Genomic DNA, 13,666 nt, shown 5'->3' on the forward strand with positions numbered 1-13,666 from the left:
TGGGGGGGTCAAGTGACTTGCCCAGGGTCACACAGCTGGGAAGTGTCTGAGGCGGGATTTGAACCTAGGACTTCCTGTCTCTAGGCCTGACTCTCAATCCACTGAATGACCCAGCTGCCCCCTTCATCATTTCTTTAGCACAATAACATTCCATTACATTCACATGCAATAATTTCTTTAGCCATCTCCCAGTTGATTGGCACTCTCTTAGTTTCCAGTTCTTTTACACCACAAAAAGAGCTGCTATGAGTATTTTTGTACAAATAGGATCTTTTCCTCTAAATATCTCAAAAGTGGGCCTGGTAGTAATATGAGTGGAGATGCACAATTTAGTAACTTTGGAGCCATAGTTGCCAGGATTGTTATGAAGATATGATGGCATCATACATAATAAGATGACATAAAAATATATGTAAAGCACTTTTTGCAAACTTTAAAGCACTATATAAATGCAAGATATTTTTTTGTTCCAAATTGCTTTCTAGGATAGCAAACCAGCTCACAACTCTCCCATCAGTTTGTTGATACACCTATTTTCCTTCAGCATCTGTCATTTTATTTTCTTCAAATTTGCCATTCTGATGGGTGTTAGGCGGAACCTCAGAATTTTTTTAATGACTTGGGGGTCATTTATTAAGCGCCTACTTTGTGCCCGGCAGTGTGCCAGCCTGGGGGCACAAAAAGAGGGAAAAGACCATCCCTGCTGTGCAAAAGCTCACGGTGAATGGAGGGAGATAATGAAGAAGCTGCTTCAGTGCTGCCTCCTCAAGGCTGAGTTTTTCGGACTCTAGGAGGGAAGGAGGAGGGGAGAGGGCGGAGCGCTTGCTTTTCCTCCTCCGACCAGCAGGAGGAGCCGCGCTGGAGAAACGCGCTGAAGAAACGCGCAGAATTTGCTCTCCTGAGCCTCCTCGCGGCGCGAGATTGGTGTGCGCAGACGCGGACGTGCTACCATCACTTCCTGCCAAGATGGTGCTAGTGGAGCACGTTGTGGCCGACGCCGGGGCCTTTCTGCGGGATGCGGCGCTGCAGGTCCAGGGAGCATGGATCCGGGATGGGAGGAGAGGGGAGAGGGCGCTTTCCTGAACGAGCCGGGTTGGGGGGATTGGAAGGAAGTTGGAGCATCCTCTTAACCCAGGAGCTGACGCCCCTGATCCCCTGCAGGACATCGGGAAAACCATCTACACCATCAGGGAGGTGGTGACTGAGATCCGTGACAAGGCGACCCGGCGGCGCCTCGCTGTCTTGCCCTATGAGCTGCACTACAAGGAGCCCTGCCCGGAGTACGTGAGGCTGGGTGAGTGCGTGTGTGGGGGGACACCCTCCCCCTCTTCCCCTGCATCCCAGCCCCCTCCCCTCCCCGGCCCACTCTGCCCCTCCCAATTCTTTCCTCTCCTTTCTCTTACTTTTTCCTTCCGCCTCTCCCCCTTCTCCTCTCTCCTTTTCCCCTTTTCCCTCTCCTCCCTTCTCCCTCTTCTCTACTCTCCCCTCTGCTTTCCTCCCCTTTTCTCCCCCTCAGCAGTCCGATCTTCCTTTCTCACTCTTCCCCGTCGTGCCGCTTCTTCTGCGCTAGATTCTGGGGACGCCTGGCCTTTTTTCCCTCCACACGAGGAATGGAGTGGGCGTGTGTGGGAATGTGGATTAATAACATGCACACACTCTTCAGTCTAGCCCAGCTGACTTTATTGCTTCCCCTTCCACACAACTTTCCACATCTCATCTCCCTTCTTTTGCACACTTTCTATCCCCCTTGCCTGGAATGTCAGCTCTTGCCTCTTAAAATCCCTGGTTTCCTTCTATTCAGTTAGAAGGCTTCTGCCTAATAAGACCTTTCTGGATCTGGCCCAGCTTTTGCTAATACCTCCAAAATTACCTGGTTTATATTTTGTGTGTTCTGTGTCCATGCCTGCCTCTTCAAACTGAATGAACATCAGGTCCTTCAGAGCAGGGACAACTGTTGGATTATTTCTAGGTATCTACACACCTAAGCAACATAGTACTTGGCTTGGAGTAGGCACTGTGAAAATGCTGTTGGACTGATTGAGAGAAAAGCATTAGAAGAAGTGATACAGGGGATAGCTGGGTAGCTCAGTGGATTGAGAGTCAGGCCTAGAGACGGGAGGTCCTAGGTTCAAATCCAGCCTCAGACACTTCCCAGCTGTGTGACCCTGGGCAAGTCACTTGACCCCCATTGCCCACCCTATGAGCCAATACATAGAAGTAAAGGTTTTTTTAAAAAATGAAGTGATAAAGCAAAAGAAAAATTAGGCAAAAGAACTCAGAAAAATTTTTGAAGGAAAGAACTTTCATCTTAGGGATCAGAGAAGGTTCATGGAGGATATGCCTCCCAAGGGGGTCTTGAAATAAAAGAGTCTGAATGAGAAATGAGAATGGATTGCATTCTGGCATGGGAAATGACTTGGGCTGATGCATGGAGGTAAGAGATGGCATGTAAAGTCAGAGAATAGCTCGTGTCCCATTGGCCTGGAACATAGAGTAGATAAAGTAGAATACTATGAACTAAGGCTAGAATAGTAGGTTAAAGCCAGTTCATGGAGGAATTTAAGCACCATTATAAGGACTTTATATTTTATACTATAGGCCATGCCTCTCTTCCCCCATCATATTTTATTTTGGGAGAAAGTGTCAGAGATTACATGATCAAACCTGTTGCTTATGATGGTGGTTTTGGCAGCTGAAGGAAAGAAAGAGAGAGATGAGTTGGGACAATTAATAGACTAAGGTGACATAGAGTGAGGGATGGCAGGGGACAGGTTCCAGAAATGATAGGAAATACCCAGTAGAGCTTAATAACTGATTGGGCCTGGGAGAGAGGGGGATTCGAAGAGGGAAGAACAAGATTTTGAACCTGACTAACTAGAAGAATGGTTGTCCTTCGGTACAAAACGGGAGAGGTTGGAGATGGGATGGACAACAATAAGTACAATTTGAGACACATCGAATTGGACATGTGACTGGAATGTTCCTCAACTGGTGAATTGGAACTTTTCCAGAAGAGAAATTAGGGTCAGAAATAGAAATTTGGGAGTCATTTGCATGGTACTGATTAAAAAAAAAACACAAGAGCTAGACTGGCAGTCTAGGGTAACCATGGAATACAGTAGCCTTTTTCTTTTTTTTTTTTTTTTTAATCCATACCTTCTGTCTTAGAATTGATACTAAATATTGAGTCTAAAGCAGAAGATTCCTTTGGTCTAGGCCAGTGATGGGCAAACTTTTAAAAAAGGGGGCCAAAGGAAAGGAAATGCTCATCTGTCGGTCTGTTTCTAAGGCAACTCTTTCGAAGTTTCCTAGTATTGTATCCTACTCATTGTATTCATCAGATTAGGAAAATGTCGTGCTGCCTGCTGTTGGATAGAATATTTCAGGGGGCCCATGGGCCATACTTTGCCCATCACCGATCTAGGCAATCAAGGTTAAGTGACTTGCCCAGGGTCACACAGCTAGGAAATGTCTGAGACCAGATTTGAACCCAGCATCTCCCATCTCTAGGCCTGATTATTCCGCTGAGCTACCTAAAAGCCCTGGGAAACAACTTTGATTAGGGGGTGAGAAATGGATGATAAACCAGCAAAAGAGACTGAGGAAAGGGCAGATCCATGGAAAGACCAGGAGTTAGTTCTCCATGAAAGCCAAGGGAAGAAAGGGTAGGGGATGTGAGGGATCTGGAAAGAGATAGTCAGTAGTGCTGAAAGTTAAAGGAAGGTCTGTGATAATAGTAGCATCTTGCCTTTTGTATTATTTGAAGATTTGCAAATTATTTTATGTACAACTTGTTTTATATATGTTATTTCACTTAATCCCCAAGGAAGATGAAGGATGATAAAAAGAAGTCATTAGATTTAGCAATTAAGAGGTCATTGGTAGCCTTGGTGACACTTTTTTCAATAATGTTGAAGTCAGAAACCAAATTACAAGAAATGTAACCATCTACTGGTAGTGAGGAACTAGAAGCAATGAGTAAAGTTAATTATAGTAGGTTAGCAAAGAAAAGTAGAAATATTAAATAAGCTTGAGGCAGTGGGAAGGGGTCAAGTGAAGTATGTGTGTATTCATTCATTTACTCAGTCATTTATTTTATTTATGTGTTTGTTTGTTTGTTTATTAGCCCTTAACTTCTGTGTATTGGCTCCTAGGTGGAAGAATGGTAAGGGTGGACAATGGGGGTCAAGTGACTTGCCCAGGGTCACACAGCTGGGAAGTGTCTGAGGCCAGATTTGAACCTAGGACCTCCCATCTCTAGGCCTGACTCTCAATCCACTGAGCTACCCAGCTGCTCCAAGTATGTGTGTATTTAAAATGAATCAAACATTTATTAAGCACCTACCTTGGTTCAGGTACATAGTGCTGTGGATTTAAGACAGGATAGGCCCTGCCCCCAAGGAGTTTGCAATCTAATGGGGAAGATGACATGTAAATAAAGATATACAAAACTATGAGAAAGAATTAGCCAAGAGACAGGAATGGTATTAAGTTGGGGAAGGCTCCCTTTAGAAGGTGGGATTTTTAGCTAGGCTTAAAGGAAGCCAGAGAAGGCAGTAGTTGGAGCAGAAAAGGGAAAGCATTCCTGGCATGGGGGATAGCCTGAGGGAATGCCCTTCACTGAGAGATGGAGTGTCTTGTTTGTGGAATAACTAGGAAGCCAGAGTCACTGAACTAAAGAAACATAGAATGGGGTTGGGCATAAGAAAACTGGGAAGATAGGAGGGGGCTAGTTTCTAGGCAATTGACATCCTTGTTCTAGTAGATATGGAGAAATTGAAGATTGGGGATTGGTGGTAGAACAGTGTGATTCCTGGGACAAACTTCAGAAAATAGGAAGGGGCAGATAGAGGGTCTGGCTAGGGTCACTCATCCTCTGGAGCACAGGAGGAATATATGAAACTGTTATTGAGAACAAAAAGACACAAAGGCTGTGACAGGTGACTTGATTTCCTAAGGTAGTAGAGGAGTAGGACATCTGTGGCCTTGAGAACAGTTGGAACAGCTACTGATAGAAAGTCACCTGTGTGGGATGTTAGGGAATTAAAATTTTGGAATAGACCCTTAGGAATGACCTGGAGAGTCATCGAGACTGTGGGATCAAAGGTTTATCAAGCTATAAATAGAGGACTAGAAGCCCCATTTCTTGATTCCAAGTTCAGTGCTTTTCCCACTATTGTTTTACTGCTTTTGTGATGAAGGAGCCATTCAGTCCTATAGCTAAGATCCTTAGCTAATGAGCTCTTCTCCTCTTGCTACTTGTCCTTTTCCTGGAAGAATGGAAAATTAAATTCTAGGAATTTGTACCATTTAGCAGCATCCTGCTTCCTAGGCCTAAAAATCATTCTTTCTTTGAATTGGCCCGACATTATGAATTCTTCATGTTGGTTGTAGTTGAAACCAAAGGACTTTAAGTAAAACAAACAAACAAAAAATCTTAAAATGGACAAAACTTCTACCTATAAGAAAGAAAAAAATGACAATTTATGGCCTTTCTTTTTAAAATTTGTTTCAATTCCTTTTTTCTAGAAGTTACTTTTTGTTAATAGCTTTTGTTTTTGTATCACCTCCATTTCCAAATGAATCCTGTCCCCTCTTCCCAGAGCTCCATTTCATACAGCAAAGAATCTGACATCATCCCCCACTGTGTTATTGATTATTTTTCCCAAAGATTTTTATTTATCTCATCTTGTATTTCCTTTATTAGTTAATTTTTGTAGTGACATGTTTTTCAGTAACTAACTGAAAGTGGTTGACTGTTGGTTGTAGTGACTGAGTTTTCCAAGAAGACCGGTGATTACCCCAGCCTTTCAGCCACAGATCTCCAAGTGTTGGCCTTGACATATCAGTTGGAGGCAGAGCTTGTAGGAGTAGCTCACCTGAAGAAGGATCCAGAAGCAAAGGTATGGGATCCCTTGGTGTGGGGAGTGGGGGTCATGTTTGAGTGTAAGAAGTGAAAAATGAGTCATTGTCTTTCTTTGGGAAAGGTTGGGGGAAATAGCCTTCTTAATGATAGATTTCAGCTGATAGCTATAATTGGGCTTCACTGCCCAAAGGGATTGGGAGACAAAGTGATGGTTTGGAACTGTTTGAGTGAATTGTTTAATCATATCTACTTAAAATTCCCTCTGGAGGACTGTAGGGCAGAATTATTCCCATATTTATAAGAACTATTTTCCTACCAAGTAAAGTTATCCTTCATCTCACAGCCACTGTTCTGGTTTCTTTGTGTTTTTTGTTTGTGTGTTTTTTAAGTCATGTCTGACTCTTGATGACCCCATTTGGGGTTTTCTTGGCAAAGATACTGAAGTGGTTTGCCATTTCTTTCTCTAGCTCATTTTACATATGAGAAAACAGCCAAACAGGATTAAGTGACTTGCTCAGGGTTACCCAGCTAATGCTTGATGTCAGATTTGAACCCAGTTCTTCCTGACTTTGAGTGCCACATAGGTGCCTTGAAGTGTGGTTTTAAAAGTGGTGTGTGTGTGTGTGTATGTGTGTGTGTGTGTGTGACACGTGCATATACGCACACCTGCAATTACATATGCACAGAGGTGGACAGGTGTGTATCCTCACACTATTATTTTGCTCAGAGCTTTTGCTGTCTTACTACAGGTTACAGTGAGCTCCTCAACACTACATCCGGAGAACCCTCTCCACATCCCTGGCTTCCACCTGCCTTCAAAGGTAATCTTTGGTTCTGGCTACTTGGATTTTTATCAGGCTACAAACCTGTAGGTCTGACTCACTCCTTATAATTTACTTTTCTCTGTCATTTTCTTGGTAAAACTTCAGCCCCGACTTCCAGAGGAAACAGTATGTGCTGTGCCTGACACTGCCGAGCCTGCCGAGCACCTCGAGTATAACTCCTTTCTGTTCTGGAGAAACCCTTTACCCAGCATCGATGTTGAGCTTCAGGAGCTGATGGTGAGGTCTCTCCCTTGTCAGATTACAGCAGAGTTGTCGCTTGTATCTCCTCAGCTCTTCTGTTTTGTTTTTATTCTTAATTTTCTAGGCTGGAGAAGAGCAGAATGCTATAAGTGAGGAAGATGAGACTGGGAGCGAAGAGAGGAGTGAAAGCAGTGCTGAGGGGGATGAGGATGGAGATGACGAAGATGAAGCTGGAGGCTGGATAACACCAAGCAATATCAAACAGATCCAGCAAGAACTGGGACACTACGATAGCCCCGATAATGTCCAGGTTGGCTGTGTGACCACAGACTTTGCCATGCAGGTGAGCATTCAGCAAGCTACCTCTGAGCTCACAAGTTAGGGTGAGGGTTACTCACGTCGATTGTGGCACTCTTCCCTTGTCTGAGCATATTTTCTTCCCTTATAAAAGCCCAGTCAAGAGTTTTCAAAGAACATTTCCTTCATTTTCAGCCTTTGGGACCTGAGTGCTTTGGATATTGTCTGATTTGTTTGAGCAATAGTATCATATAGCTTAATTATTGTGTGAACCAGTTTGAAATTGTTGTCCTTACTTTAAGGTGTAGTGATATCTTTATTCTCAGTCAAACTTTAAAGAAGGTGTGGTTTATCACAAAGCTATTATAGTTGATTATGAAAGAGCACGATTTATGAGTATGTTAAGATTTTAACTAATGAGACCTTGAAAATTTGTCTTTGTTTTGTCACAGAGTAGATTCTGAGGATCAGTTCCAAAGCTTAAGAGTGGTAAGGGCTAGGCAATTGGGGCTAAGTGACTTGGCCAGGGGTCACACAGCTAAGAAATGTCTGAGGTATATTTGAACAGAGGACCTCCCATCTCCAGGTCTGACTATCCATTGAGCCACCTAGCTGTCCTCTAAAACTGGTGATCCTATTGATGGGGATGGTCAGAGCATTTGAGATGATGGAAATATTCATGCCCTTGTCATTAGTTTGATTTTCTTTGGAAAAGCCCTGTTCAACCAAGAACCGGGATGCCCTGTGCTCCTACTTTTGCAGGCTTAGATCAGGGTGCTATGAGCTTTGTTTGAACTTTGTGATTGCAGAATGTTCTGCTCCAGATGGGGCTCCATGTGCTGGCAGTGAATGGGATGCTCATCCGGGAGGCCAGAAGCTACATACTGCGTTGTCATGGCTGTTTCAAGTATGTAGAGTTCATTGAATGTGAGATGAGAACATGCTTGTCCTTTCTGGGTTTGGGGTCCTTCTCAGAACTGTTGTGTCAGGGTCCTCAGTACTTGGCAGAAGAGAGTCTCTTAGAAGTTCATGTGTATTTGTGAGCGGCGGCTTCAGAGAGGACGTGGAGTCACGGCCAGCTGGCCCCAGCCTCCTGCTCTCCTGTTGGGGGATGACTGCAGGAAGACTTCCAGACAGACACACACTTTGTCCTTCAAGGAGCAGTCAGGGAGGAAGAGGCTTGTGGGGAAGACTCACCCGTGTGGGCCCCGCCCCAGCTGAGAAGGCACCGGGGAAGCCAAAGGCGGAGAGTCCTCCCAGAGCCGTCCTACCTGGGACGCCACCGAATCCAGGCTACATCCGGAAAGAGCATTAGAAGCAAAACTTCTGTTACTCGCCAGCTTCCTTCCTGTTCATTTCATAGATTGTCACAGAGGAGAACTTGGGCACCATTTAGGCCTTCATGCGGAGAAATTTAAACTAGTTCTTATTTGATGAGAAGATCCATGACATGTTTTTTAGTGTGGTAGCTCAGCGGCTAACGTCCCAGGGTCAGGCCAGTGGGCCACCTGTCTCTGTACGTGTGTAAAGAAGCCCAGCAGCCCTGCCCTCCGCCATTGCCTGCCATTCTAGGCCACGGCCTCTCCGCCACAGACGGTCTTCTTCCTCCTGAGACGCCTCGTCACTCTGGTCGTGTAAATGCCGCAGAGGGACAGCTGAAACGAGCCTTTCCCAGAGCCCGCTTAGAGCGCCCATAGATTCACCCCGTTCTCCTGAGAGCTTGTGAATGTGCTCCGTCTCGGGCGATCCACTCTGGGCATAAGAAACGCGCGCTTGCCGGAGTGGTTAAACCCCGCTCTTGAGAGGAGGCGCAGGAGCATCCTGACCACATTCCGTGGGCATGGCTTGTGTCCAGGGGGGAAGGGGTAGGTCAGAAACTGCCCCCTTTCACGCGGGGCCTGGTGGGAGAAGCGGAGCTGCAGCCACAGCCAGCTGCGCCCTGCCGAAATGCCACCCACTGTAGGATTCTGTGATCGATTGTCGGGATTTCTAATTTATTTCATGTTAGTCTCGACTATATCAAAAACTTCTCAAACACAATGATTATATTGTGTTTTTGTAAAAAATTTTCCACAATTCTAGACATAACAATAGGTGAAAAACATTAACAGGGAACCCCTTGCAAGGGATAAATAAGCGGTGGTGTTATTCAGTCATTTTTCAATCACGTCTGACTCTTCGTGACTCCATTTAGCGTTTTCCTGCCAAAGATACCGGAGTGCTTTGTTGTTTTCTCCTCCGCTCATTTGACAGATGAGGAATCTGAGGTAGAGCGAGTGAAGTGACTTGCCCAGGGTCACCCAGCTAGTAAGTGTCAGAGGCCAGATTTGAACTCAAGAAGACGAGTCTTCCTGTCTCCAGGCACCCCACTATCCACTGCGCCACCTGAGTGTTTTAGCTCCTTAAAAGTGTCTCTTAAACTGACATTTAGGGGTTCAGGCCAAAAGAATTTGTCCCTTGAAAAGCTACAGTTATATTTTAATAATTTGTTTGTTCACTCCATTTCACACTTTGTTATTGGAGTCTTTGTCTGACTCCCAGAGGGATGTCAAGGGTTTTACTAGACGCCTAGTGCTGAGGCTGTGTAAAGAACTGGCCTCATGGGGGGGGTGGATCGGGGGATCTCACCCCTCAGAAACTTTTCCTCACTGTCGTCTCCCCAGCGGGCAGCCTCGCTGCCCACAGCTCACGCATTTCTTCCTGTCTTCTAGGACCACCTCCGACATGACCAGGGTCTTCTGTGCGCATTGTGGAAATAGAACACTGAAAAAAGTGGCCGTGACGATCAACGGCGATGGCAGCCTTCACATGCACTTCTCCCGGAACCCCAAGGTGCTCAATGCCCGCGGCCTCCGGGTGAGTGGGCCGGCGAGGAGCCGGTCCTTCAGTTACTCGTATCGCTGGGTTTGGAGGAGCAGACGGAAGGCAGCGTGTTGGGCGACAAGGAAGTGCCTGGCCATCACGGTCTTGTGCTTGCAGACGTGTGAGGCCACGCAGGGGGCAGGGAAGAAGGTCTGAGGCCGTAGGGGAGGCGTGTGCGGCAGCGTTAAGTCTGTGCTGGAGGTGTGGTGCAGAGTCAGGGGAGCCCCATGTTAACGGAGTGGGGCCTCGGGAATGAGCCGGCCTGCCATAGGTGGAAAACTTGGGGTTCTGTCGTACGTTTTCTCTCGTTGTCCCAGATAAAGGTGTCAGTCATATGTGCTGGAGGAGAGACTCCAAAGTCTCTCCTTTGGTCTCGTTTTTCTTCTTTGTCTGACAGGCTGCAGAGTCTCAAAGCAAGGAAGCCCCTGACTGGCCAGAGGAATGTTTAGGAAGGGTCACCTCATCCCTCGTGTTCCCTGAGCTCTAACGGCTTTCTCTTCTCTGCAGTATTCCCTTCCTGCCCCCAGAGGGGGGAAGCACGCCAACAATCCCCACCTGACCGAGGACCAGCGATTCCCACAGCAGCGACTGTCGCGAAAGGCCAGGCAGAAAACCAACGTGTTTGATCCTGACTACATAGCGGGGGTGTCTCCCTTTGTGGAGAATGACATCTACAGCCGGGCGGCCACGCTCCACATCCGAGACGGCGCGCTGGGAGCCGGAAGAAGGCGGCTGAACCCCAATGCTTCGATGAAGAAGTTTGTGAAAAAGAGGTGAAGGAAATAAGGGGAGCCCCAGGAATGAGCCTGAATGGCTGCCACGGAAGTGCCCTTCCTCCGCTGTCCATTTTCAGAAGTTTCTGAAAGGCAAGAATGGAGCCTGTGTGTGAATCCAGCCTTGATGGCAGTTCTGTTAGGACGTGGCATCTGAGATGAAATTGAATTTTGACTTTATTTCCAATGAATTCGGGACTGCTTGCTGACTTGTTGATGTTGGGCTAGCCTGACTTTGTGCCACTCTAAATAAAATTTGTAAAGAAAGGAAAGAAGAGTGTCCTGCAGCACTTCACTATTCTCTTGTGCCTTTCAAAAAAGGAATTCCTATCTTCCAGTATTTTTCTAATAAATATGCTGTTCATAGACTTTCTCCCCTTTTTATTAAGTACCTCTTTTATTCCTTAGAACTTTTGGCGGCTAAAGGTGACATTTATGTTACAACTCACTGTAGTTTGAGGGGATGGTTTGTAATGAGTGCTTTGGGGGCATTTACATTTTTTTAGGGCCACGAGGAATTAAACTGCTGTTGGTCATTGTGGAAGATGAATATCCATCACTGCCTTTGGTGGTCATGTTTGAATTCGTTGAAATAGGTTTCTAAGCCTACTTTAGGAATGACATCACATCCTTTACATCGGTGCTCCTTAGGTTTTGAAGGGTATTTCTCAGAATAAGAGGCGGCATGTGGCGAGCTAGGTTTGGAATCAGGCCAACCTGCGTTCCAATTCTGCCTCCCACATATCTTAGACCTCGAGTAGGTCACTTCTCAGTGTGCCCTGGGGGTCTGAGACTTCAGGAAGTCGCAAGTCTGAGCCAAGACAATGGACATTCAGTGGATTCAGAATAAAAAGGTTTGTTGTGAAAAATTGAAGTCATTCTTATGTTTAGCTTATATTCAATAAATGACAATATAAGCACACATAATATCCTTTTTTAAAATTATTTTAAAAGAAGTCATATTAATGGGCAATTGGGTGGCTCAATGGATAGAGAGCCTAGGTTCTGGAGATGGGAGGTCCTGGGTTCAAATGTGGCCTCAGACACTTCCTAGCTGTGTGACCCTGGACAAGTCACTTGACCCCCATTGCCTACCCTTACGTCTCTTCCATCTTGGAATCAATACACAGTATTGATTCTAAAACGGAAGGTAAGGGTTTAAAAAAAAGTCACATTTTCCTCTTAGCACTATAAAGCTCTTATACTGTTTATAGAAGCATAGATTTAGAGCTGAGAGGAAGAACCTTAGTGATAATCTACACCTGAACCCCCCCCCCCCATTTCTTAGTTGATGAAGCTAAGGCTCAGAATTCAAACCCAGGTCCCACTGCAGATCCAGCTCTTGGCAAAGTCGTCATCGTGTGAGAAGTAATCGGCTCTTGGATGAGAGCATGGGCCAGCCATAGCAGTCTTTCAGAACTAGCATGAACATTTTTCTCTTATTCCCCCTAAGAGGGGCAAAAAGAAGTGGCGGTCGATAGCCAAGGGTTACTCCAGAAAAATCTTGTAATGAGCCCATTGGCTGAGGCAGTAGGGGACCCGGGTGGAAATTGGTGGTCTCTGTACCTCAGGGGGTTTTTTTCTTCTTAGGAACATGTAAACTTAGGCTTACAGTGCTTGGGATATTCAAGGCATACATATTAAACCCAGAGTTCACTAGTTCCAAAAAAATGCAAGTTTCCATATACAAAGTTCTCCACCAAAGATGAGAGCAACACAGGACTTAGAGCATGGACATAGGGAAGAAGGACAGAAAGTTGGCTAAAAGAGGAGCAAAGTCCTCCAAGGAAGCGTGAGAAGAAGTGATCACACTAATCTGGGGATCAAGAAGGCTTTCCTGATAGCTGCTGAGCCAAGAAGGAGAATTTCAACAGGTGGGAGGAGGCGTTCCAGACCAGAGATGGGAGGCGGCACGACAAATTCAGCAAACAGGTTTAGTGTGAAATAATTGTGTTTGACTAAAATGTCCAGCACGTATACATGCGGAAGAAAAAGACGGAGAAAAGATCCAGGTTGTGGAAGGTGAAGAGTTTGTATGTTATCCGAGAGGCAGTAGAGAGCCACGTGGAGCGTGGAAGGGAGTCAGACCTTTACCTTCAAAAGACGATTGTGGCAAAATGGTGGGTTGAAAATCAGGGGGTGAAGATGAGAGTGAAGACGAAGGAGAAGCAGTGAGGATCTGGACCAGGCTGTTAGCCCTGAGCATGAAGAAAATGGAATCGCTAGATTTGGCCACTGATTGGAGGTGGGAGGTCAGGGAAAGGCAACCGTGCTTAAGGTTTTGAGCTGGGTTTTAATGAGATCATGGACAGTATTTAGTTTGTGGGAGTGACAGACTTGGGCATGGGAACGTTCAGTCTGGGACTTGTTAAATGTGAGTGGGACACTCCAGAAGAGACGTTCACCATGGCAGTTAGTGATCCAAACCTGGAGAATAGCGCGGCACATAAAAGATCCGGGTGTCATTGGTGTAGAGTTGCTCATGGAATCCATGAGAGTGGATGAATTCATGAGATTTGAAAGCAATCATCCTCAAACTCGGGGACTTTGATGACATTGATTTTCATGGGACTAGTGAGTCGCAGTCCCAAAGGCCCAAGTTTGGTGGAAAATAAAGCATTTAGAGGCAGCTGGGTGGCTCAGTGGATTAAAGTCACAACCTTTACTGCTCCTCTGCCTTGGAACTGATAGTATTGATTTTAAGAGAGAAGATAAAGGGGAAGGAAGGGAGGAAGGGAGGAAATGAAAGGAAAGGAAAGGAAAGGAAAGGAAAGGAAAGGAAAGGAAAGGAAAGGAAAGGAAAGGAAAGGAAAGGAAAGGAAAGGAAAGGAAAGGAAAGGAAA

At 45.7% G+C, this 13,666-nt stretch overlaps 1 protein-coding gene across 2 annotated transcripts; it reads left to right on the top strand.

Moving 5' to 3' along the window:
- Positions 1 to 963: 963 nt before the first annotated feature.
- Positions 964 to 11,192, top strand: NOB1 (NIN1 (RPN12) binding protein 1 homolog). Of its 2 annotated transcripts, none has more exons than XM_044663141.1 (9): positions 964 to 1,029; positions 1,162 to 1,294; positions 5,770 to 5,903; positions 6,616 to 6,687; positions 6,796 to 6,932; positions 7,042 to 7,234; positions 7,998 to 8,095; positions 9,900 to 10,044; positions 10,558 to 11,192. In XM_044663141.1, the coding sequence occupies exons 1-9, from the start codon at positions 967 to 969 to the stop codon at positions 10,825 to 10,827; spliced, it is 1,245 nt and encodes a 414-aa protein (XP_044519076.1). In that variant the 5' UTR covers positions 964 to 966; the 3' UTR covers positions 10,828 to 11,192. The 2 variants fall into 2 exon arrangements, with proteins under 2 accessions (XP_044519076.1, XP_044519075.1); XM_044663140.1 differs by having other exon boundaries at positions 6,796 to 6,927; positions 7,016 to 7,234.
- The last annotated feature ends 2,474 nt before the right edge of the window (positions 11,193 to 13,666 follow it).

The sequence above is a fragment of the Gracilinanus agilis genome, chromosome 2 (genome assembly GCF_016433145.1).
Source record: "Gracilinanus agilis isolate LMUSP501 chromosome 2, AgileGrace, whole genome shotgun sequence".
NCBI lineage: Eukaryota > Metazoa > Chordata > Mammalia > Didelphimorphia > Didelphidae > Gracilinanus > Gracilinanus agilis.